Source organism: Protopterus annectens, chromosome 6.part0 (genome assembly GCF_019279795.1).
Source record: "Protopterus annectens isolate FY-2018-M chromosome 6.part0, PAN1.0, whole genome shotgun sequence".
Classification (NCBI taxonomy): domain Eukaryota; kingdom Metazoa; phylum Chordata; order Ceratodontiformes; family Protopteridae; genus Protopterus; species Protopterus annectens.
In genome coordinates this window covers 504276904-504304896 of record NC_056737.1, presented here as the reverse complement: position 1 = coordinate 504304896, position 27993 = coordinate 504276904, and the positions used below count along the sequence as shown (strand labels likewise).

The following is a 27993-nucleotide window of genomic DNA, read 5'->3' as shown; positions in this document are numbered from 1 at the left end:
AATCAACTAGGTTTAAGAGGCAAGATCTGCCCTTAACAAAGCTGAATTGGGTAGGGTCCAGTGTCTGGAGGCTCCCAATGTCTTTGTTTATGAGTTCCATGATAATACGCTCCATAGCTTTACAGACCAGACTAGTCAGGCTTATGGGGCGATAGTTTCCAGGGTCTGTTATGGCACCACCTTTGTGGAGTGGGACCACTGTAGCTGTACGCCATTCTTTGGGTACATATCCTGTAGTAAGGCTAAGTTTGAACAGTGACTTAATGTGAGGGTTCAGTTCTTCTTGGAGCTCGTGTAAAACACAGCCTGGGACACTGTCCAGTCCCATAGATGCTGTGTTTTTTGCTTTGGAGAGGGCAGCTTTCACCTGTGCATCTGTGATGTCAGGGAGGTTACATTCAGTTGGGATAGGCATTTGCTCCTTTGGGGGGAAGGGGGGGAGAGGTTTGCGCTGAATCTGTCTGCCAGGATGTTGGCTATGTCTGTAGGTTCGGTATATTTTGTACCGTTATGCAACAATTCAGAGCATATCTGGGAGTTTCCGCCCATGTTCCTGACATAACTAAAGAAGGCCTTGTGATTATCTTTAGTGTCTATGGCAATTTTTCTTTCGAAGCTGGCCTTTGATGATTTTATGAGGGATCGAAGTTTCTTGCTAATACTGATCACAGATGCCTTCCCTTTTTGGGATTTTGCTCTGTCATGTAGTTGCTTCCTCCTTCTGTTGTATAGCTTATTTATGGCCGGGGTCCACCAGACTGGTCTCCTGTTTTTGGAGGAGTGAGTCTTGGTTTTATTTGGGATAGCACGATCCATGCATTCCTGCAGGTGCTCATAGAATGCATTTGTAAAGGGTTCTGCAGATTGGCCTGTATTATCCTCTGGCCCAGGGGCTTTGAAGAATTCCACCTCAGTCTTGATAAGTGCAAAGTTGGCTTTTGAGAAATTCTTTACAGTAATTTCCTTGGCTGGGGGTGGGGATGGGATATGGATGTCCAGGGGAAATTTGTTTATGGTCTGATCTTACCAATGAGGGGTTTACCTCTGTTGTGGAACACAGAGTCCCCATGTTGGTGATGAACAGGTCCAATATGTTGTTCCCTCTTGTGGGAGTGGTGACCAGTTGTTCCATTGCGTTAGAGTTTATAAATTCAAGGAACCGTTGGGCGAGGGTGTTTGGGCTTGAGTAGTTTTCCCAGTCAATACTTGGGTAGTTGAAGTCACCCAATAACATAGTGTTTGGAGAGACCTTCATATTCTCCAGTGTTCTCAGGAATGCCAAGTGGAGTTCCTGTAATAGGAAGGGTGTTCTGTAGCAGGCTACAAACTGAAAGGCAGTTTTGCCCGCTGTTAATTGTACATGGATGGTTTCCGATGCTTTGTGCAGTGCCACTAACCTGGTGGTGTAGGTATCTTTGATGAATACAGATACTCCCCCTCCTTTTGTGCTTCGGTCCGAGTTTTGGGGCCGAAACGCATGGTATGAGTTATAACCTGGCAGTGCTGGGGTACTCTCAGGAGCCTTGAACCAGGTTTCTGTTACTGCACAGACATTGATTTTCTCCATACTGAGGAGAGCCTCGAGTGCGTGCATCTTGAGGTTTAGACTTCTGGCATTGAGTAGCATTTCCTTTAGTTTTTTTATCCTTGGGTTGTCTATGGAGGTGGGTTTGTCCTTTGAGCCTTGCCTAAAAAAAGGCACTATGGGGGTGGCAAGAGCCTTGGCCAGTATACGAAAGCCTAAGGGTGACAGGTGCAAGCCGTCCCTAGCAAAGCAACGTGGCTTGTCGAGCATGTCATCCCAGACTGACAGACACTGGATCCCCTTTGAATGACACCAATACTTTAGCCAATTGTTGAAACTGATCATTTTGTCTTTATACTGTGGCATCATTCTTGGTGAGGGCAAGATGCTACTCAAGGTCAGGGTCATACCAGCCTGGGGCTACATGGTCAGAGAGCTCCTCTATGTCTTTTTTCATGTAGTCCGGGGAGGTATGTCTCAGGTCATTCACACCAGCATGGACAATGACGGAGTCATACTTGTACTTGCTCTGGAGTGACCTGAGTGCTTGCATTATGTGGCGGATCCTGGAACCCGACAGGCAGCTTACAGTGACCTTCTCCTTGTTCAGTCTGGTGAGCGGGACGTCAATGTGCCGGACAATAGAGTCCCCTATAACAAGTGTATTTGGTGTGTTGTTTGGCCTTAAGGGCTGTGACTGTTAGGCACACTGATTTTGTGAGATATGTGATTCGTGGGTATTGTTGAGGGGTGGCTGTTGCTTGGATATCTGCTTAGGAGGTCTTTGCTCTTTAGGCAGATTTTTATTTAGAGCCTCCGAGTATGTTTTTGTGTGTTTATGTGTTGGGTATGCAGATGCAATAGGTCTGTGTGAGACTGGATTTGTGGTGTGGGTGGTTATCATTTCCTCCTGACTGACTGTGCCAGTCTTGGGTTGAGAGAGCTCTGCCTCCAGCTTGGCTGTGTAACTGCATCTCTCACATGTATTAGAGTTTGTTGGAAGGACGAGAGGGTTGTCTGTGTACATAAGGCAATTGTAACATTGCCTCAGAATTCCCAGATTCACCAGCTGGACTGGAGAGTAACCTTGAAACAGACCCTTGGACATACCAGATTAGTATAGGGAACTGTTTTTTTACTGATCAGATTAGGGAAGGGAACTGATTTTTCACTTGATCAGGAAGGACCAATCGGGAGCCTAATACTTATGAGAAGTCAAGGAGGGTGTAGTGCTTTAGTTAGTTGGAGCTGAGCAAGTGCAGGGCTTTAGAAAGAGAATAGAGTGATTACTTTGAGAGTTTGAACAGTTCTAATGGAAAAAGTGAAGAGCAGACTTTGTGGAGCCTGGAATAGTTTAAACCTGTGTAGGCGGTGCTGCCTGCCGCTGCTCAGTGCGCAAAACCGCAAAAAATAGACAGTTGTAGGTTTTACGAGAGAGAGATCAAGGAGTTTAGAATTGACCCAAAATGGCCAATAAAACTACAGCTTCTAGGTAGTAACCACTCCTCCAGGGACAGGCAGGCTGTTCAGTGTTAACCACTCCCACTGGTGAACACAGAGACTTCCCTTTAGCCCAAGCAAGCACTGACCTTCTAGAAACTTCCAAACAGTTCAGAACAGCAAATCTGTAACTGAACTTTCTTAACTTTCAGAAAGTGGGGGAAAAAAAAGCAAGATTTTTTTTGTTTTTTTTCTTTTTGTTGTAGTTTAAAGGTAGCAGAGATACACAAGCAGCAAAATAATCACAACAGTGCAATAAATGACCCCACACTTGAGTGCTAGGCCAAAATCAGGTAAAATGCAGTTTTTAGAGAAAAAAAATGATTTTAAATTAAGTGCAACACAGGAAATGCAGTAAACAGGCTCTAGATGTGTTCCAAGTACTGTTACTGTTACAGATATAAACTTTAGCAAGCCGGAAAATGCCAAAAAATAGGCGGCAAAGCAGTAAAAAATCAGAAGAAAATACTTAAAATCACAAAAGTGGCTCCTTTTCTTCTCTCAGCGTTTTCTCTCCTTGGTAGGTGCTTCAGCAACAACTAGCAAGACTGAAAAGATGCCAAAACCACGAGGCAGCCGGGTTTTACGAGAGATAGATCAAGGAGTTTAGAACTGACCCAAAATGGCCAATAAAACTACAGCTTCTAGGTAGTAACCACTCCTCCAGGGACAGGCAGGCTGTTCAGTGTTAACCGCTCCCACTGGTGAACACAGAGACTTCCCTTTAGCCAAGCAAGCACTGGCCTTCTAGAAACTTCCAAACAGTTCAGAACAGCAAATCTGAAACTGAACTTTCTTAACTTTCAGAAAGAGGAAAAAAGCAAGATTTTTTTTCTTTTCTTTTTGTTGTAGTTTAAAGGTAGCAGAGATACACAAGCAGCAAAATAATCACAACAGTGCAATAAATGACCCCACACTTGAGTGCTAGGACAAAATCAGGTAAAATGCAATTTTTAGAAAAAAAAAAACGATTTTAAATTAAGTGCAACACAGGAAATGCAGTAAACAGGCTCTAGATGTGTTCCAAGTACTGTTACTTTTATAGATATAAACTTTAGCAAGCCGGAAAATGCCAAAAAGATAGGCGGCAAAGCAGTAAAACTTAAAAAAAAATCAGAAGAAAATACTAAAATCACAAAAGTGATCATATTCTGCATGCTTTCCTGTACAGTTGATCCAAAGAAGGTCACATATATTATACAATTATGCTCTTTGCACCTCAGAAATAGATGTATTACACTACAATAGTGCATTTATTTTAGAATATAAAACTACAAGTCTACAAAGAATCAGTTTTCACACCTGAAGTATTGCTTGATCATCGTACACATCTGGAATGTTCTGTAGCAGCCTTCGCCATATTTTCACATCATTCAGAACTACACTCATCCCTCCTCCTGTTAAAGGATGCCTCATATTGTATGCATCTCCCAAAAGAAGAACACCTAAATGTAAGCAGAAAACCTGGATTTACAGATTTATAAATTACATCTTATGATAAAAAAATGAATGCTCTTCATCATTAAATGTACCAATATTCCAGTAACATTTTGGGCATGATGTATTAAGTATTAAAAAGGAAAACAGAACCATCGATTGTACAGTTTCAGTCACATGTGGGAAAATCTAAATTAATTTATCCAACTCCACAAGACAACTATGGTAGATTCCATAAGTTTTAGGTAGTTTATTTTCAACACTAATGCACAATGCCCAGTTACACTACTAGCTGTCATTTAATGATCTGCACTTAAACAAGTAAGATCTTATCAGTGGCATAGATATATAAGAGAAGGCAATACATGTTAACATGCATATAAAATCTAGCTTGGTACTTAAGAGTTTACATATTTGCATTGCTGGTGCTTTTCAGTGGGATAAGCCTTAAACTCATTTCTTATTAGGTCTGATTTATGGCATTAGTCTTGGGAATGCATTCTACAGATCTCCACAGTTAGCAATAATATATTTTCAGAAGATAAGTCAGTTACTGCTAGTTTGCAGATAGTTTATTTCAGCTTCATTTTACGTTATGCGTATTCATGTGAATGTGGAAAGAGCATATGCTTGTGCATCTCAAACAAGGATGTAGTGTTGTAAAGACAGAAATAGGAAAAAGCAATATATATATATATATATATATATATATATATATATATATATATATATATATATATGTTTCAAAATTAGAAAAGGCTTCAAAGCTTGATATTGTGGCAGCAATAACCCCCCAAAACAAATTAACATTTCTGAGCATCAAGTACAAAGCTGAAAAGGTAAGGCCTTAAATTCTGACTAAAGTATGAACTTCACAGTCTCTTCAGAGTTCCTGTGCTCCATGTTTCCATGTCTTAAGGTAAAATAAGAGGGATATTGGTACTCTCAATGCAAAGTATAACAGTTTTCTTCCTTTATTTGCTGACCATCAGCCCTCTTATTTCTTAACTCTCCAATGGGTGGAGTCCAAGATTTTTTTGATAAAATCAAATAATGTCCTCACATTTCAAACAAATATACATATCTCTGGAACCACATGTGTTAATAAATGAATGTAAATGGGAAACTCTTTAGTATAAACTATTTTTATAGTGTTAGTGTTTTTTTAGGTTCTAGGTCTTATAGATGATAATGGAGAACACACTGGACCGCGCAGAAGTTCAAATCCTGAATACCGAGTGACGTTACAAAAAATCCGGTGTTTTCCGTTATCACCTGATACTGTTACTGCCATTAAATACTCTTAATCTTAATTGCTTTTTTGAAAATGTAAGCCTTTATTTTTAGCCTTTTTTACTGCTATATTTGACAGTGTAAACATTTACCAAATTGACTATCATCTTATGTTATAGAGATAGTGGCTGGAACTGTTTGTTTTTCTGTGCACTGCATGCTGTTGTCTCACATACTACTACTACTGCTTTATTTAAGTGCATGTTATCCTTGTCATAAATATTGTTAATTTTCTCCTTGCATTTTGTGGCTGGAACTCTTTATTTATCGAGTACTGCATGCTATTGTTTTACCCACTGCTGCTTTACTTAAGTGCATAGTGCACGTGTTTCTAATGCAAACACAGTAAAGGCTATTTGGTAAGAATTATGCTGTGGTAGTGAGAACGGATAACAGAACTGCATACTATATGTCCATTTTTAGTCTGATTAGCTGATTCTTTTTAAACTATACTAAGACTCCTAAACTTGGAATAGCAACTCATTACTTGTTGTGATAAAAATCTGTTAACAGAGCTGCTTATCATATGGCTGCTCAAAGCTTGTCTAGCTACCCGTTCTCCTAAGAACTGCTTTTACAAGGAAAACGTACTTAATAGCTGTTATCCGGCATCTAGATTAAATGTTTAACATCAAACAAGGACGCAGCATTGTAGAAAACTTTAACAATTATTACCTGCATCATAGTCTGATTGCAAGAGTAGTCTATAAAGCTAGTGATACATTTTAACTGTTTGTTGACCATTTATGTAACTGTGCTTCATAGCTGTACGGAGCTCCTGTATTGCCGTATATTACATAGTTTAAATGACAATGTTATGCCTGCTTGACTGTTGGCTAGTTATTAGTGTTGATAAGGTCTTTCTCATAATAAATGTTTTCTTTCTAGGTAGTCCCCCTCAAACTAACCCAGTATACGACACTCCTGACTGAAAGGACGTTATCCTGAAAAACTTTACCTGCTACAAGTCTTTGAAGTCCAACCTGCAATTTGAATAAGGTTAATACTGTAACATGTACTAGTACCTTAACACTCTACCTATGTACTGTTTCACACTGCCCTGGGTCTAAAGGCACCTCTAGGCTCCCTCCATATTGTGTAACCTAGCTAAATTTTCCCCAAGGATCTTACCTCTTTAGCTTACAAATCTACCCTGCACATAGTAAGTCCATCCGGCTCCCCTGCACATAGCACATAAAATATACCCTGCAGATCTTAATTAATCTCTGCAAGAGGACAATCTATAGCTTAAAAATATCCCATAAATTTGGTGTAAAACTAAACCAGTAAAATACAACCAAAAAGATACATATGGAGTGAAATTAAACTAGTACAATACAGTCAAAAAGATACATTTGGTGTAAACAGAAACAAGTGAAAAGATACATTTGGTGTACAAAGAAAAGAAACAAGTAAGCCCAGGGATATAACTGGAGTTAGTGTTAGCCCCACTGTGCTCGGGCTCACTCCGCTCCCCTCCCTGCCCCCTATTCCTACCCACCCCCACTAGTGCTACATTTCAATGACACTTAGCCACTCCCCTCATCCTAACCACCAATCACTGAATCTGCCCCACCCCTGTATCCATTTCCTTCTCTTCCACTATTCCATATCCTGTAAAGCACAGTCTTCCATCTAACTGCCTTACAATCACAAACAACACCTCTCGTCATCCACCACACCCACCCCATCTCAAACAGGTCTCTCTCTCTCTCTCATGACCAAACCCAAACAAACCATGCCCAAACTACCCAAACCCACATACATACACCTCTTACTATTGCTCCTATGTGTACCCACCCTCCCACTGCTAAATTCTATCACCAACCACCAAAAACAACTTAATTCTATCTACATACAAAGAAAACCTACTTCCACTAACATTATTACAACACACCCTTTTACTCAACTAGTCCCACATTACTACCAAACCTTCTTTATTCATCACTATGCACACAGATTACAGCCATCACACTACCAGTCCCAAACAACTATAAAGAACTTTAAGACCCAAAACAAACTACTCAAACTCTATTTTTACCTCAGGACCCAACTCATTAGCTGCAGTGATATACACCCAAACCCAGGCCCACAAAATCTAGGAGCCCCAACCTTCAACCTGAATGACACCCTACTCCACTGAGACAAATCCACGCTCCTCATTTTAAATTTAAATGTCAGAAGTATACTAAACAAAGTCCAAGACCTTCATGCACTACTCTCCTTTTATCAACCTGAGATAGTCATATTAACAGAGACTTGGCTTAAACCAGGCAACCACAACATTGAAATCACTCCACCAGGTTACAATATAATTTGTAGTAATAGAATAGGTAAAAATGGGGGGTTGCTATAGTGTATAAATCTCACCTCATCCTTGAGAAAGTAGACATAACAACCCCAGACCTCAATAAAGTTGAACTCACTCTAACAAAACTAAAACTTAATGATAGTAAACACATCAACATCATAGGATGCTACATCTCTCCAGGCAACAATACCCCCATTACAGAAAAACTTCTAGAATGGATATCTAACTCCCTCCCCCAGGAAAGCATATTATTAGGAGACCTTAATACTGACTGCCAAAACTGTTCCAGTCATAACCCACTCTCCCATATTAGCCTACATGACCTAACCCAACTCACCACTCCCCCCCCAAGAACAGACAAGAGAACCAAATACCAATCTACTCTAGATTGGATACCATATCCCACCCATCACTGATATCCCTAGCAGGGACACCCTGAGTGACCACCAAGCCACATTCTTACTCAGATCAGAATCACCACAACTGACCCAAATATCTAGGTGCCTAATTAGAAACAAAAAACACTTTAACCGCTCCAGCTTTATAAATTACCTAAAAATGTGCAACTGGACCCCCTAAAAAACATACCTCTTGATGAAGCTGTACTATATTTCAATACTACCCTCTTAAACACCCTTAACCATCACGCCCCCTTCAGAACAACAAGAATTAAAACTAAATATGCCCCCTGGTTAACCCCAGACACAAAATCCCTCCTCAAAAAAAGAAACAAGGCCTGGACCAACTACCTCAACAGTAAATCCCAATTAAACAAACAAATATATGTTGAACTACATAACAAAGGAAAAAAAACTCACCAAAACAGACAAAACATCTTACTACCAAAAGTTACAGGATAAGCACAGGAACAACCCACAAAAATTTTGGGCAGCAATTAACTCTATTCTACAACCAGGTAAAACAACTACTCCAACACCAAAAATAGATAACAACCAATTTAATAAATACTTTACAGAAACTATCCAGACCCTTGCAAACAACCAACCCTATGACAACATCCCCACCCCTGCAAACCCTCCACCCCCAACTAACAATTGCCCCAAGTTCAGCTTCCACCCAGAACCAACCAAATTCATTGAAAAACTACTCTGCAAGCTCAAACCAATGTCTCTAGCCACATATAAATTACCTGCTGAATACCTCCACCTGGCTGCAGAAGCCATATCATATCCTGTATCCATCCTAATTAACAGATCCATCTCCGAGTGTAGAGTACCCAAGCTATGGAAAATATCACATATCATCCCTCTACATAAAGGGGAACCTCCCTGGAACTCAATAACTACTGCCCTATAGCCATACTACCCCCTTTATCTACAATTTTAGAGAGGGTAATACACAAGCAACTAATGAAATATCTCCTAGAAAATAATCTTATAGCAACAAAACAACATGGTTTTAGACCCCTTCATAGCACCACCACTGCACAGAATTCACCAACATTGTAAATACTCACAGAAACTACGGACTCCTTGTATCTGCCACCTTCCTTGACTTGTCCAAAGCATTTGATATGGTTAACCACAATAAAGTCCTTCTTTCACTAGCAGCTCTAAACCTTACCACCCCTGCCATCTCCTGGTTCAAAAACTAACTAGAGGGAAGGAAACAAGCTGTTATGTGGCAAAACCTACTCTCCCCCTCCCCCCAAGAGTACCCCAAGGCTCCGTCCTGGGGCCACTTCTTTTTACCCTCTTCACTAATCAGCTCCCAAACAGTATACCTAAAGCCTCAGTAGTGCAATATGCAGATGATACCACCATAATATGCGCAGCCAAATCAATTGACATCCTTCACTCCTTAACACAAGAATGCTTTTCCTTAGAAGAAACTTGGATTACAAACCAAAGGCTCATTCTGAACCCAAGTAAAACAAAGCTAGTACTCTTTAGCTCTCACAGAGCCACACCTCCCACTGATTCTTTCATCTCCTCCTTTAACAAGACTACAATCACCCCCACAAATCATACCAAACTCTTAGGGGTTGAAATAGATAATCACCTTAGATCTGACCTACATATTTCTATAACCATAAAAAAGTACATAAAAAACTTGGCCTACTGTATCGCAATAAAAAAATTCCTCACTGACCACTCCAAAACTACAATAGCAAGGACTCACCTACTATCCACCCTACTTTATGCCTCCCCATGCTTACAAATCTCTGCAAATCCGACCTAAACAAACTTGATAGTTGTTATAATAAGACAGCCAAATTCACTACAATCTCTCCCATCAGAACACGTCACTGTGAATGCCTAAAAAAACTCAATTGGCTAGAACTACCACTACTACTTCAACTCAATCAACTATCACTAGCCCACAAAATAATACATAACTCTGATAATACCCCAGCCCTACAAAATCTTTTGCAACCCTATACAACCACCAGGCCCTTGAGGTCTAGCACACAAAACCTCCTCAAAGTAAGCAAATATAACAATGAAGCTGGTAAGTCTGTCTGCAGCCACTGTATAGCAAAAACCTGGAACTCCCTTCCTGCCCACATAACTGACAAACTGACAATAAATCCCCATCACAGTTCAAGAAACGTTAAAACTCACTTTTTGAATAATCAACTGTGCTCCTGTATCCCCACTGGCTAATGTCTCATTAGAACACTTCACCTAACTTAAGTAACTCTGCTAAGCCAAACAATCATAGTACTGTACCCACATAGGACTGTTAATCTACTCTCATCCCATCTCTCCAGGAGTTAGGGAAAACTACCCCAACAATGTTGTGCTTTCCATAAGCAACTGAAACTAGGAAAAGACATATTGTAAATCAATTTGTTATCCTTCTTAACTAAAACCAGGAGAAGACATATAGTAAATCAATTTGTTATCCTTCTTAACTAAAACCAGGAGAAGACATATTGTAAATCAATGTGTTATCCTTCTTAACTAAAACCAGGAGGAGACATATAGTAAATCAATTTGTTATCCTTCTCAACTATAGCAAGCATCATCTGCTCTCTCAGAGCCTTATTCTACATCTCTCTGCTTTTACTCTGATAGTAAATCTATCACAGGAATCCTAAACTTAGGAATATCTTCTAAAATGTAATATTATATTGTAGAGAACAAATGTATCCTATCTGTTAGTTAATGTGTATGTCAAAGTCTCTTCTATGGAAATTGTATGTCAAAAGTCTGTGCTTAAAACTATGTTTTATAAAAAAAAAAATTGTTCTCTTGGAGCTTTTCTCCCCATGCCTCCACTGAAAATGGACTTGCAATCCAGTTGGACTCTCCAGGTCAGCAAATGTAAAATAAATAAAATAAATAAATAAATACGATAAAAGTAAAAAGGATTTCATTATTACTCAGCAGATCTCTCAGCTATGGCTATTAATGACATTAATTTGAAAAAGTCTTAACACTAAACACATAACATGCCCTTCAAATGTGGAACAGTGAGGAATGTGGAGTTTTTTTTAAGACTCAGGATGAGGAACATTCCTCATAATGAGGTCACTTGAGCGGTATGAGTAACGATGGGTTTTCTACCCAGTGATTTTAGCTTTGCCCCTGTTTGTTGACAGCTGTGTCTTAGATGATATGCAGCAGGTCCTAGATGCTACACAACTACTGCAACTTTCTGAGAACTAGGCAAAAACACTGGTGTGGCCCAGTGTTCTCCATTATCTCCAATCTTGCATATATACTGAAGGTGGAAATAGAAAGTATTCACAACGGCTGACACTTGGTCCCCTAAGTGTCAGTTTGTCCTTGAAGATTACACCAAAATGTCTCACTTTCTTCACAAAGGCCAGCCTATTTCCATTGCAAATTATAATGGGGTTTAGTACAGGAGGGTTACATTCCCTTAGGATGGCACAGATGGCCATGGTTACCATCCTGGACATGTTGAGTTGCAAGTGGTTCACAGTTATTTAGTTCTGGATGTATTCCAAGTCCTCTACTAATTAATCTACTTCAGACAGCATGTGCTGGGAGAAAGAAAAGTATAACTGTGTATCATCTGCATAGGAGTGATAGGAGAAACCTCTATTTGTAATGAAATCACCTAGTGAAACCAAATACACAGAGAACAGTATTGGGCCAGAATAGAACCCTTTGGAACTCCAGATGTAACAAGGTATACAGACAAGGACTGTGCACCAGAAACAATCCAGTGGACACTACTGCTGAGGTAAGAGGCAAACCACCCAAGGTGGTAGTAATAGAAACAGCAAAAAATACCCAAAGCTTCTGAAGGTCGCTTAGTAAAACAAGTAAACTCACGAACAAGAAAATAATAAACCAAGCGTCCACCACGGCTGATATCATAAATGACTTTAATGCAGACAAAAAGGATAAGTGCTTTCACATATAGTTGTGTTTCATCAGATCCATAAATACAAGCAGAATAAAAACACTTATATAGTCTAAACAAAAGCAATTATCCAATTAAAAGTAGCAATTAACTATTGTGATCTACGCTTCTTAAGTAATGGCTTTAAAGGAATAACAGCATTAAGCCCTGGGGGCTTATCTGCCTGTAACTTAGTGATCCATCTGGTATCTGCCATTTCTAGCCTATTATTAAACCCCCCCCCCTTCTCAAATCCACTGGTATTATCTGTAAAACCAAAAATTCAAATGTATGATCTGAATATAAAGACATTTTTGGTTTTGCTTAATGCACTTGCAAAGCATATTTCTTTATATTCTGATCATACAGAACCAGAGAAATAGGGTGGGAGTAAACAGCCAATGGCAGACCACTCATCCCAGGAGGGTATGGAGGTGAGACAGCCTTCGTCAATACTGGCATCTCTTGGACAAGAAGTGTACTGTATGTGGGCCAGGAATCTGTACTTGTATACCAAGCCGCATTCATGTTGTAGCCTTTGTTGCACATATGCAGGAGTATAAAGCATAAATATGCAAAGGAGAAGGGCCTGAAGTCCCTCACATCTACCAGCACACTTGCCAGCTGCTAAAGTGGAGTTAGGGCTAAGTAGATATCCCTGATGGCTGCATGGTTGATGGCCTCCCACAATCATCTCACATTCACAGAGGATGAACTAGGTAATCAGAAACACCCACATGGGATGAACTGGGTGATTAACTCCTTACAGCCTGGTGATGCTTACAAGCGTTTCTGCAGTTGCATCTTACTAGGGCCTCGAAGTGTCAAATATTGCTTGTTCATAACTTTTTAAAAGGCTCAAACCACACCCATAAGAATTTAGAGTCCAAACTCAAAAGAGCTGCATTGAAGGGAATAAGTTAAAATACTAAAGGGTACTTTTTCCAACCCATTCGGACTATTACAGTCACCACTCTACCTCTCATCCTCACAGAGCAAGAATTCTTTGCAAAACAAAAATAATGAAAGATGAAGGACAAAAATCATGGACATATTTTAAATATTAACAAGACACGTCAAGAAAGTAAAACCAAACCGTCCAACAAACGAACAGCTGCAGAAAGCAAACGTTCAACTTCTTTGCTTGAAAAATATATGTGTCGTATGGTCGTTTCTGTTGAAGTAATAATTCGTCCACTTGGTAAAATCAACAAGCCTTTTATTTAAAAAAATATAAATGTGAAGCGAGCCCAACTGTTAAAACAAATACAGCACAAAATTCCTGTTAAGCGCTTTTCGTCTTCACAATGTGAAGACTTCTTCAGACTAATTGCTTTCTCCTACAATCCTTCTAAATATAACTTCCTGTGATATCACATGATTTACTTAATTAATCACAGTACAATTGCAATCTATAGTTACTCACTGCTCTCCTTCTGTTACACTTATTTGCTATTATCCGTTCTTGTTCAAATATACTGTGCATCACGTTCGCATGTTGAACATGAATGTAAGAAAAAAGTGGGCACAAGAACAGCGCGATTTCATATGCATGTAAATGAAATTATATGCATACATCCACATTTCACATCAAGGCAACTCTAGTTGTATGTTAGTTACACCATTTTGGACTCAATACAGGTCCAATGTTACTGTCAGTACCTTGAATCTGTTTACTGATGTTTTTATTATTTGCATGCCTTCACTCAATATAAGAGCGAAACTAATTGTTAAACCAAGTTATTAAAACAAATAGAATACAAAATCTCCTATAATGTGTTCATTACTTCTGGGCTTATAGCTTAAAAAAATCTATGCATTTCACTAAATATATTGATGATTGTGTTTTTGTTGTTATTATTACCTTACTCCATTTATGTACTCCATAAAGGAATATGCATCCTGGAATGTTGTAAATCTCAACATGAATCCATTAAATAACTAATGTAAAATAAAGAAAAATTGTTTGATAATGTATTTGCCATCTTAAATATCTATCCTGTTTCCGCTTGTTAATTACAGTAATTCCTGTCTAAGAAAACGGAACCTATGCTTAGTATGTTTACTAGTACATAGTACATACAGAAGTCAATTCAAGTGTTAAACTTATTGTTGATGTCATAAACATTAGTTTTGTACCTAATGGGAAAGGCGGGACCAACTGTTAAGACAGATATAATACAAAAGTCCTATTGTGATAGAATATAATACATTTACCCATGAATACTACTGTAGTTTAATGTTACTAAAATAAATTTTACTATCAACTATTAAGTACTAGCTAGACGTCAATTACATCTGTTTAGATTTTTTATTCTTAATATACACAAAATAGAATAAATTTCATTTATGCCTGGGTATACACAGGCATTAGTATTCAACTGCCATATCAGCTCAAGTCTTTCACTGGTAGATGCACGCAACGGTATCACTTATAGCTGTGCCAAGGTAGCAGACTCGATATTGAAAAAATACATCAAACATGAAAGTAAAATATGTAAATGATTCACGGTCATTTCTGAAAGAAATTAATCAACTGGAGTTTAGGGATGAATACAATTTTATGACAATCGATGTTAAAGACTTGTACACATCTATCCCACATATCGACGGGATAGAATGGGTTTCTAACAAATTAAGAAAAGTGGGGGCCCCTTTGGTAGGAATCAGCTTAGTAGAGGAATTGTTGGACATTGTTTTGTCCAACAATTACATTATGCTTGACAACACCTACTACGTGCAAAAAGTGAGAGATGCAATGGGGTCCCCACTTGGAGCTAGTTTTTCCAACTTAGTAATGGCACACTGGGAAGATGAATTTTGGAATATAGCTAACGTCAAAGAACAATTATATTTTTACACAAGGTTCTTGGACGATATTTTTATTATATTAAAAGGTGATGAGAAAAAAGCTACAGATGTACTTTATTACTTCAATAATACAGTTACTTTTTTGAAGTTTACATCAAACTACAGTATAGACAAAATTTCATATTTGGATATTGAGTTAAAAAAAGACAGTAAGTATAACAAGTATGTGAGCACCGTCTTTAGAAAGGAAACATATTCCAATAGTTTACTCCACTTCACCAGCTGTCATCCATTCCACCAAAAAAGATCAGTGGTGAAAGGACAACTGGTGAGGGCAGCAAAGATGACTAGTTTGGAAACAGACTTTTGGACTGAATGCCAAAAATTGGAAGTTATGTTCCTTAACAGAGGTTACCCACATGAACTAGTGAGTAACTTGATTTCTGAAATTTATAATAAAAGAAGTAACGGTATATATAAACCTATTTTATGTAATGAACAAGTAGTCAATAGTATGGACAATACAACTACAGAAAATGGGAGCACCAACAATGAGCACATTTCTATAGGCTATAACTTTATTACACCATATAGTATGAATGCTCAAGAACTAAGAAACATTCTATACAAGAACTGGGAAATTTTAGAAAATGATCCATCTGCAAGTAATAAGCTTGCAAAACCGCCTCAGGTTATATTTAGGAGGGGGAGAAATATAAAAAATATTTTTGAGAATGAGTTACAGACTGTTACTAGGAACCCAGGCATGACCAAATGCCTAATGCGTAATTACTGTAAACACATGGACATTGGTCAGACTTTCTATATAAGAAACAAAAAATATAAAACAAGGGACAAATTTAATTGTCAGTCAAAAATTATAGTGTATCTGGCTAAGTGTCAACAATGCCAAGTGTTCTACATAGGAAAAACTATTAGAACACTTAAAGAAAGAGTATACAAACACTTATATAGTATAAGTCACAAAAAAACAGAAAATGCCCTAGCAAGGCATATAATCGAACAACCAGAGCATTTATTTAAATTTCGTGTAATTGATCAAATTAAAACAGACGGACGAGGGGGCCCTGATAGTCTTTTATCAGAAAGACTTGAGCTGATATGGCAGTTGAACACTAATGCCTGTGTATACCCAGGCATAAATGAAATTTATTTTATTTTGTGTATATTAAGAATAAAAAATCTAAACAGATGTAATTGACATCTAGCTAGTACTTAATAGATGATAGTAAAATTTATTTTAGTAACATTAAACTACAGGAGTATTCATGGGTAAATGTATTATATTCTATCACAACAGGACTTTTGTATTACATCTCTCTTAACAGTTGGTCCCGCCTTTCCCATTAGGTACGAAACTAATGTTTATGACATCAACAATAAGTTTAATGCTTGAATTGACTTCTGTATGTACTATGTACTAGTAAACATACTAAGCATAGGTTCTGTTTTCTTAGACAGGAATTACTGTAATTAACAAGCGGAAACAGGATAGATATTTAAGATAGCAAATACATTATCAAACAATTTTTCTTTATTTTACATTAGTTATTTAATGGATTCATGTTGAGATTTACAACATTCCAGGATGCATATTCCTTTATGGAGTACATAAATGGAGTAAGGTTATAATAACAAAAACACAATCATCAATATATTTAGTGAAATACATAGATTTTTTAAGCAATAAGCCCAGATGTAATGAATGCATTATAGGAGTTTTTGGATTCTATTTGTTTTAATAACTTGGTTTAACAATTAGTTTTGTTCCTATATTGAGTGAAGGCATGCAAATAATAAAAACATCAGTAAACAGATTCAAGGCACTGACAGTAACACTAGACCTGTATTGAGTCCAAAATGGTGTAACTAACATACAACTAGAGTTGCCTTGATGTGAAATGTGGATGTATGCATATAATTGCATTTACATACATATGAAATCGCGCTGTTCTTGTGCCTACTTTTTTCTTACATTCATGTTCAACATGCGAACGTGATGCACAGTGTATTTGAACAAGAATGGATAATAGCAAATAAGTATAACAGAAGGAGAGCAGTGAGTAACTATAGATTGCAATTGTACTGTGATTAATTAAGTAAATCATGTGATGTCACAGGAAGATATATTTAGAAGGATTGTAGGAAAAAGCAATTAGTCTGAAGAAGTCTTCACGTTGCGAAGACGAAAAGCGCTTAACAGGAATTTTGTGCTATATTTGTTTTAACAGTTGGGTTCGCTTCACAGGAATTTTGTGCTATATTTGTTTTAACAGTTGGGCTCGCTTCACATTTATATTTTTTTAAATAAAAGGCTTGTTGATTTTACCAAGTGGACGAATTATTACTTCAACAGAAGCAACCATACGACACATATATTTTTCAAGTGAAGAAGTTGAACGTTTACTTTCTGCAGCTGTTCGTTTGTTGGATATTTTAAATATTGCTTGTATAAATTTAGAAAGTTGTCAAATAGCAGGTTTTGTATCAGCATGCATTTTTCTGAAGCATATGAAGTCTGAAACTCAAATGTCTATCATTATTCAAGCCTTGAACTCAAATGTCAATCATTATATCATGATATAATAAAATCTTTTTACAATTTGCAAGAAAAATACACATTTTGTGAGAAACAGACCAAAAATGTGAGGCAAAAATCTGGACGTTTTGTGAAATTCTGGACAGCTGAGCGATATGCCAGTCACCAAATGCAATAAATAAATAATGCAGGCAAGAAAGAACTTGAATGGCTCTCAAAAGCATAATATACAACCTGTCATTAAGTCATATTGTATTTTTAAAGATACTACTTTTTTTATGCTTAGAAGGTTGTTAGAGTAATCGCTTTTGCACTACCATGTGATTCTCCAAGATATGAAGTCTGAGGAACAGATAGAAATAACAGGCAAACAACAAGATATTTCGTGAAATCACGGACAGTTGAGAAGTACGTCTTTTGAGAACAGACTACTCAGTAAAAATGTTATTCAAATAATTGGGCATATACTGCTTTGACCCACAAAGAGTAACATGCCACTCCAGTTCAGGGATGTAAAAGATGGACTTTTTTTATGTTTTATTACCTTTGGCCTCCTGCTCTAATTTTCTATAAGCCTGTTATGGAGATATAATTCCATCCACTACCACATGAACTCATATTCTTTACATTAACACTTTAAAGTACCCATTGTACCTCTCAACTGATGTAATGTATACACAGTGATATGATTTTTAGTGTCAATGCCTCAGCAGACAGCACACATTCCTTTAATGGTGAAAACTTAGAGGGCTATAGGTTCTCTTCCCACCCAAGGTGGCTGGATTCCTTTTCCATTACTGTACTGCAGTGTAGCACTAGGGAATGTTGCATTCCTGAGTGTGCCATCCTTCGTATGAGACATTAAATTGACGTCTTGTCGGTCTAGGTTGATAATAGCTCAGGTTGTTAGAAAAGGATCCAACAGACCTTTTTAAAAAGAATAGAAGTTTCTCATTGCTCTGGCCAAATTTCTCCTAGTTTGTATAAACACCATCTCAGGCCCCCTCTGAAAAGATTTTACTAGCCTAGTGGACTTAAACAGGTCAAAGTATAAATAAAAAATAAAATAAATACATTTCTGACCCCAGGATATAGACTAGCTCTTTGATTTGTTGGTGTTCTCCATAAAATTGGATATGTATGACGCTGCATAAATTATGAAATAAATGAATGAGATTAATACAAAGACTTATTTTCTTTACTTACATTGGGTCTCTTACCCTTTCTTCTGAAAAATAAAGTGCTACTCTTGTTGACCCTCTGCAATGCTTTTGAAGGGCACATGCTCTGACAAGTAACTCTAAGAACATGAGTATGATGGCACTTATTACTATTTTACTTCACTACAACTGTTTATCTCAGCTTCTTACGGTACTTTAGCATTAGCACTGTTATGCCATGGGAAGGAAAAAGTGATTGAGAATATGTCTGTGTGTTTCATCTTTCTTAATTAAGACTAATACTTTTGTAAAGTGGATCCTGCAACAGAAAACCGCATTATCTGTAAAGTTTGTTATAAGATGTCTTACTAGTGATGGGATAATTAAAGCTATTTATTTATGCAAGATAGAAAATAAATATGCATAAAATCTAAAAAGTATAGTTGTGTAAAATCTTACCATAACAGTACAGTGTCGCAGTACTGCTTACACTAAGGATCCCCTGTCATGGGTAGCCTGACATCTGGCCAGTATAACAAAGCCTTAGGTTGTTACAGGGACATTGCACGTTACACATGAAGTATCCATTTGGAAGTCTGTATTATGGACCTGCTCAGACAGTCTGCCACAATGTTCTGTTCTGAAGGAATATAAACAGCCTGAAGAGTCACCTGAAACAGGAGAGCCAAATTCCAAATGTGAAGAGCTAGTCTGCACAAGAGACATGCTCCCCTTGCTCATTGATGTACCACACCACTGTAGTATTGTCTGTAAAGATTTTGAGGAGCCCTGGAAGGAATTGAAAATGGAAAGCCTGAAGAGGCAGAAGAACAGCCCTCATCTCTCTGATGTTGATGTGGTCCTTCTTCTGACCAAAGGCCCTGAACCTTTAGAGGGCTGAAAGAATCTCCCCACCCCACATCTATGGCATCTGAAAATAGTTTCTTAAAGGGGACTGGAAGCTGAAAACGAAGCCCTGGGTATAGCTACAGTTGATGAATCCACCACTGAAGCTCTAGCTTTAGGCATGGAAGAAGAGGAATTGGAAAGTCCAAAGGATGAGAATGTTGAAGCCAGACTGACTTTAGGAACAGATGTAGCTTTCTCATATGAAGCCTGTCTAGAAGAAACATAGGAATGGCGGAAGCTGTGTACCCCAGAGCCTTTAGAAACTCCCTGGCTGTAACTGAGACCAGAGAAAGGAGGGATTGAAAACATGCAATCAGAGTTAAAGACTTGGGAGGTGGTAGGGATGGCAGCATAGCATAGGTCTGTAGCCTGTATCCAAGAAAAACATGATCCTGAGAAGGGGTCAGGAAAAATTTCTGGAAAGTCACCATAAACCTTAGACTCTGCAAGAGTTAAACAGCATAGTGAAGGTACTGAAACAAGGTCTCTGGAGAGGAATTCTGAATGAGCAGGTCATCCAGATAAGAAAATATTTGCATTCCCCTCATCCTGAGAAAAGCAATCACAGGAGCAAGGCATTCAGTTAAGACCCTTGGGGCAGCAGAGAGGCCAAAGAGCACAGCAGAGAACTGAAAATTTAAGAAAGCAACATGGAAATGTAAAAATTTCCTGAAATGGGGAATGAACAGAAATATGGAGGTAGGCATACCTGAGATCCCGAGTGACTAGGAAAGCCTGAGGTGGAAGAAGAGGAAACAAGGTTTGAAGGGATAGCATTTGAAAGGAAGGAACCTTTAAAAAGGTGTTGAACTGGGAAAGATCCAGAATGGGTCTCCAGGTGCCCTCTTTCCAGGGAACCAGAAAAGTTCTGGACTAAAACCCCTTCCCCTTTTGAGAAGCAGAAACTGCTTGGATGATGCCTGAAACAAAAGGGTCTGAAGGACATCTGGAAAAATGGGCAGTTTTTCCTCAGGAGGTTGAGGAATGCCCTAAAAGGAAGGCAGGGATTTCCATACCATGTAATACCCCGATGATTGATGGCTAGAACCCAAGAATCCTGAGTGACCCTTGACCAATTGTGAAAGGACAGGAAAAGATGAAGAGATAGTGCAACTTGGCTTAGAAGGGGGGGGGAAGAAGATAGTCAGGCAGAATCTGGCTTGTCTGGAAAAGGAGGCTACTGAGATGTAACAGTCTGAGTAGATGTAGCAGGAGGAGCCCTTCTAGAACCCTTTTTATCTTTGGGAGGAGGGCAAGACTGTCAATGTACAAAGGCAGACTTGGTAGGATAATTCCTCTGAAATCTGGGAACACGAGAAACAAAAATATGTTTCAATTCCTTCATAGCCTTACCCTACTCTTGAAGAGACCTAAAACACTCAGCAGCTGCAGATCTAAAGAGATTTTTATTGTCAAAAGGAGAATACATTAATTTGGCCTTAATATCATTGAGCAAATGCTGAAGACAAAGCCAGGAATAACATCTTAACACAGAACCAAAGGCAGCAGCCCCAGGAGAGGCATCAGATGCATCATTACTTAATTTAATGGAATGGTGAGCACTTGAGAAGAGGACCCCAACAAACAGAGGGCTGAAGCCTTCGCCTCAGAATCTGGAAAGTCTGAAATAACTTGAAAGGCCTGAGAGAGAAGGGCTAAAACACACCTGGTCATATGGGTCTGGGAATTCACAGCCTGAATGGCCAGGGTAGCAGCAGTGTACATCTTTTTACCCACTCTTTCCATGGCCCTACTTTCCTTGTCAGAGGGAAGCAGTTTAGTAGAAGGCAAAAGCTTGGAAGGCTTATCAGAAGAAACAGAAATAACAGAGGGTCACCAGAGGGACACTTGCAAATAAATTTACAATCATCAGGCACCGTATAAAACCTATCAAGTTTTTAGGAGTGAGAGCTGTGAATCAAGTGCCTGAGAAGCTGCTGGAAATGTGTGAACAGCAGAGGGCTTAGGAGACTCCATTTGGAGAAGTACAAATGGAACGTATGGAGTGATAGAATCCTCCTCATCCTCAGAACCAGAATCCAATGGAAAGGGAATCTGGGAGGAACAGGCCAAAGACTCTTCATCAGAGTCTAAGTCTTTATTGGATGAGACCTGCTCCCTGCACCTATTAAGAGGAGTAGTGGACCAATGAGGGGACAAGAAAAGAGACTCCCTGAGGGGGCCTCTAGGCCATAAGAGCATTAAAAAACCCTGTGTAAAAGCCTGCTATTCACACTGAGGAGCCTTAGGAGCAGGGGAAGTATGTTTTGTCTTCTGCTTCTTCTTTAAAGGGACGTCAGCTCTAAACATCTAAGGTTTGGACCTCTGCCAACACTCAGTCAACACTATGGGAATGTCCTCCTTAACAAGAATCTGCAGAACACCCCTCAGTCCCTCGGAAATTATTAGTCACAGTTCCCCCTGAACACCCAAAATGGACATCTATAGAGCCTTCGAGGATGTGCAAGAACTGTATCCATGCCAACCCCTGAAGCAGTTGCAGCAGAGGTATCAGAAACAGAAAAAAGGGTGCTCCTCCAGGCTTTCACTAGTCTCTCTCGAGATGTCTGGGGAGGTGGTACAGAAGTAGAATCCAACCTAACTTTTTTGGCCTTTTTCTTAGGAGATGGCTGACCCTTGGGCTGGGACAATTCTGTCATTGCACCCTGCACCAACATCTTATGACATTGGTTTTCCAGGTAGACAGATGAAGAGAGATGACTACAAAGAGTGTTAGGGAAAAATGTCTGACAAATAGGGCATGACGTATGGTCATGAGAAGCACCTAAGCAAAACAAAAACTGCTTGTGATGGTCCTTATGGGGAATCTGTCTCCCACACTGGCATTGTCCCTTTGTGGTTGACATGTAACCTTACAACAAAAAGTAAAAGGCAAGATAAAAATAAAACCCCCAGTGGAGCACTTATCTCAAATGACTTGGTAACCAGCAGGCAAAGGAGCATTCAAACCAACAATTGAAGATGGCGTTTGGACTGGCGACAAAGAAATTCTGAGGAAGGTAAGTCTGCACATCACTTTTATATGCCCTACGCCATGAGTGGGGAGCATACATGCGATGTATGACATCCCTCTAATAACCTAAGGCTTTGGTATACTGGGCAGATGCTGGGCTACCCTTGGCATGGGAACCCTAGTGTAAGGAATACTGCAACAGTGATATGGAAGGACATCATCATTTTGCAGTGATTACATGATGACATGCACATTCTCAGGAAAGATTTCATTACCTATATTTTTTAAGTATGCCATTTGTGCAATTATATCTCTGTTCTTTGTACAATTCTATTTACCTGAGCATATTTATTTTTTATCAGCACTGCCTAATGTTTTTATTGTCAAAGAAATGTTTTATTTATTCAGTTTTATGATTTTGTGGCTCACGTTTATCAGTGTATTGTTTATTATCTGAGGAAAGGGCATAATTTAGCTCTCTAGCTTCTCCAGCTGTGGCATTCATCTACATTGCACACCACTTTGCACATACATTACCACTGGTGTATTACTATCATTTACATTGGCTACTGATCTGGCAGTATGTGTGTGTGTGTGTGTGTGTGTGTGTGTGTGTGTGTGTGTGTGTGTGTGTGTGTGTGTGCGGGTGTGTGTGTTTGTGCGTGCGTGTGTTTATGTGATAATTTCTTTGAAAGGCAGTTAAGGGGCACTGAAAAACACTGAGGTTCAAAGACAGTGGTGAGAAGAGGCCTGATATGTTAGGATAAAGGTTCAGTTTGGTAAGTGATCAGTGTATAGTCTTGGTTTGGGTGTGGATGCTGGTAAGAGATCAGTATACAGTCCTGGCTTGGGTGTGGGTGTGGGTGTTGATAAGTGATCAGTATATAGTCCTGGCTAGGGTGTGGGTGTTGGTAAGTGATCAGTATACAGTCCTGGCTTGGCTGTGGATGTTGGTAAGTGATCAGCATATAGTTCTGGCTTGAGTGTGGGTGTTGGTAAGTGATCAGTGCAGAATCCTGGCTTAGGTGCTGATGTTGGTAAATGCTCAACGTGTAGTACTGGCTTAGGTATTGATGTTAATAAGTGATCAGTGTATAGTCCTGGCTTAGGTGTTGATGCTGGTAAGTGTTCAGTGTATAGGTCTGGCTAAGGTGTTGATGTTGGTAAGCGCTCAGTGTATAGGCCTGGCTTAGGTGTTGATGTTAGTAAGTGATCAGCATGTAGTCTTGGCTTAGGTGTTGATGTTGATAAGGGATCAGTGTACAGTTCTAGCTTGAGTGGTGATGTTAAGTGCTCAGTGTGTAGTCTTGGCTTACGTGTTGTTGTGGCTAGTGCTCATAGTGTAGTCCTGGCTTACGTGTTGATGTTAGTAAGTGATCAGTGTATAGCTCTGGCTTAGGTGTTGATGTTAGTAAGTGCTCAGTGTATAGGCCTGGCTTAGGTGCTGATGTTGGTAAGTGATCAGTGTATAGCCCTGGCTTGGGTATGGATGTTGGCACGTGATCAAGGCATAGTCATGGCTTGGGTGTTGATGTTAGTAAGTGATCAGTGTATAGCCCTGGCTTGAGTGTGATGTTGTTAAGTGATCAATGTAGAGTCTTGGCTTGGGTGTTGATGTTGGTAAGTGATCAGTGTATAGGCCTGACTTGAGTGTGGATGTTGTTAAGTGATCAATGTAGAGTCTTGGCTTGGATGTGGATGTTGGTAAGTGATCAGTGTACAGTCCTGGCTTGGGTATGGATCTTGGCACATGATCAATGTATAGTCACGGCTTGGGTGTGGATGTTGCAAGCCCATCCCAAGAGCAACAGTGTCTCTACTTGCTGCTGAAACCAGACTGCTTTTGATGAACTGGCCAGTGTATTTGTGTGCACCTTTTGTACTCCTGTCTGTAGACTATTAGTAGTGTGCCTTGACAGACTATCCCTCTGCTAGAAAAATCTTTGCTATTTTAAATCTGATTTAGTTGTATTTGACAACTTTATACCTGAATGAGTATGCCAAGGTTTACATTTTGTTTAGCTTATCTTAGTAACTGTTGATTACTGCCTGTGGGATAAAGGACTGCAGTGCTGGTTTACAATGCTTAGTAAACGTTTGAGCCTTGAGTTGAGTTATTCACAAGGATTAGTCAGTTCATAACATTTACACTGTAATGTAGTATGCTACTTGGCATGTATTGTTTTCAGGGGGTAACTTTGTGACTGGATGCCATAACTAGTTTTGGTTAGAGTTTTGGTAGATCTGTGCTTAGTCCTGACTTCTGCTTTTCTTTGGGGGATATACTGACATATTCTGTAGCAGACTGTCAATTAGTACTATCTGTAAATTGCATTAGGTGGTCAAAATGAGTAGAATACCACAAGAATGCTGCTTAGCTTAGGCCTGTGGTCTCTCTTCTAAAACTTGACTGAAAGGGTATTTAAATCACTGTAAACAGCACAGTGCAGTGCAACTGTCTGAGTCTTATGACTTGGCAGCTGTGATGGTACTATAGTACAACTGTACTGTGAAGAAATGGATGTGGAGAATAGTAAGGTAGCTTGTAGAGCTGCATTAAGTGTATAAGATGAAACAGCAGTCCCATGTAAATCACCCAGACATCTTCCCAGTACAATGTAATGCTTATTTGCAAACTGAACACTGCTGCAACTGTTCACCTGTAATGAGTCTTGCTGTTTGCTCTGACTATGGTTGCTTTCTTATTAGTCACTATAAACTAACTACTTTATGCCTCAGTTACGGTAGCAAGTAGCTTTTTTAAAATGCCCTTTTTAGATATTTAAGTGATCTCTCTTGACCTCCATCATCCACACCAGTCTGCAACAGCTTCTGGTGCCTCTGCTAACTTTTCTCTATATTCCTGCCAGCAGCCTGGTGTCCTTTATTTTATCTGACTTTCAGAAGTCCAGGGAATACTCAGTCCTTTACAATGGAAGCACTGCCTCTTTACTTCAGGAATCTAACCCTTTGAAGATATATATACCCTACCATTCCACATGTTGTTACCACTGCCCCATCACTCTATTATTTATTTATTGGGATTTGTTAACCGGGTGAGTCCAATGGGCCAAGAAGAGCCCATTTTCAGTGGAGGCCTGGGGAAAAAAGCTCCACAAAGAAAATACAAATAAAGTATCTAATACAGTAGTAAATCTATATATATAAAACCAAAGCAGACTATAGTATAAGGCAAGAAGAGAAAAGCTCCTCAGGAATTACAAAGGAATATCTAGTACAAAACAAGTCATACATGCAAAAAAGTACAATCTAATAATAGAAAACAATATAAAGCAGGAGAAAAAGTCATAAGAATTATAAATGGAGTGTCTCAGACAACTGAATTCTTATATTTCAGAAGAGTTAAGTCAACACAGTTAGAAATATCCAGCAAGTCTAATCCTTCATTTTTGTGGTCAGAGGTCAACTAGGTCTAGGTTATGGCAGGAGGAGGCATAAAGCAGTTACAGATCCATTTAGAATGGAGATATGCCCGCAGAGCTGATTTGAATGAGAAAGTGCATTGAGTTGTGTGAATGTTTATAGGAAGGGAATTCCATATTTTAGCTATGACCCATGAGTACAGATGCTGGCCAGCAGGTAGATTAGGTTTAAGAATTTGGAGAAGAAGTTGATTTTCAGATCTAAGGGGTTTATTAGGGTTATAATGGGAGAACAGTGACTGTACATTAGGACAGTCCTGAGGTTTGGTGATGAGCTTGTATGTGATAGTAAGGTGAAGGAAGGTACGATAATGGGGGGCTCGAGCCAACTTAGCATTTTTAGAGGAATACAGTGGTGGGTGGACTGGAGACTGGATGCAGCAAATTGTGCTATCTTGCTATATCAAGTTTCTAGTTTGTTTTTGAGTGAGGATTGGAGGTTGGTTAGTATAGCTGCACCACAGAGGAGGGAGGGAAGTAGGTAAGTTAAAGCTAGCAGTTTTTAGTAGAGAGGGAGAGGGGAATGCTTATCCCTATAGAGTAGTCCTAGTTTTCTGTGGGTCTTGCTGATGTTGTTATGTACATGTAGGTCAAATTTTTGGTCTTCATCAATTATGACTCCTAGCAGCTTGGTCTGGTTAACCAGTTTAATCTTTGTGCTGTTTATAGAAAGAATGTGGAATTGAGATTTCTTAATGAGAGTGCTCTTCTTTGGGATTAAAATAACGAGCTTAGTTTTGCTTGGATTTAAAGAGAGGTGGTTACTGTGGAGCCAAGTCTCTGTGGAAATAAAAGCAGTTTGGGTTATTTGCTGCAACTGAGTTGGATTGTTAGAACAGCAGATAATTGCTGAGTCAACTGCGTACTGAACTAACGACCCTTGGTGTATTGATAGATGGAAGTTGTTAATAAAAATATTAAATAGTAGAGGGCCTAATATAGAACCTTGGGGAACGCCAGTCCGGTTATGAATGCATGGGGATATAGAGTTTTGCCATTTTACAGCTTGCACTCTATCAGTAAGATAGCTCTTAAACCAGCTGAGAGAAGGAGTGGTTAGACCTATGATAGAGAGTTGTGAAATGAGGAGAATGTGAGAAAGAGTATCAAAGGCTTTTGACAGGTTTAAGAATAAAGTAGAAACAATGTCTCCTGAGTTACGGGCTTTGTTGATTATGTCTAAGAAGGATATTAAAGCAGTAGAAGTACTATGGCCTGGTCTGAAACCATGCTGAGTTGGAGAAAGGATTTGGTTTTTGAGAAGGAATTGCAAAACGTACATGTGTACACGTTTTTCTAAGAGTTTAGAGATTGGTGACAGTATAGCTATAGGGCGAATGTATGTTATATCGGTTGCTTTCCCACCTTTATGGAGAGGTAGTATGATTGCTTTTTTCCACAGGCAGGGGACATTATCTGTTTATAAGAATACTAATGGGATTCAGCTGGTATGCCATCGGCAACATTTGAGCAGGGCTTCACTTTCATGAGACGTTTTTTGATAGTTGCAGTAGGGACAGTGGAGAGTCTGAATTCTGGCAAGGAAGAGGATTTGGACAGGTTAGAATAAGTGGATGATGGGGTGCGATAACATGAAGTAGTTTGACTAGATTTATTTGAAGAAGAGAGAGGTGACTGGGGTTGTATGTTCAGAGAGAGCAGAGTATTATTCAGGAGGCTTTTAGGAGTGGTTAGGAAAAAGTGGCTGTAATTTTGGCTATAGTATCAA

The 27993-nt window shown here is 39.1% G+C and overlaps 1 protein-coding gene across 1 annotated transcript in view; it reads right to left on the bottom strand.

Annotated features, from left to right (window-relative positions):
• The window catches only part of SQLE (squalene epoxidase), a 408293-nt gene that overhangs the window by 67967 nt on the left and 312333 nt on the right, over positions 1–27993 (bottom strand). Inside the window, exon 9 of the mRNA XM_044074219.1 lies at positions 4328–4470. Coding sequence (XP_043930154.1) covers positions 4328–4470 — 143 coding nt within the window. The remainder of the gene's footprint in view (positions 1–4327; positions 4471–27993) is intronic.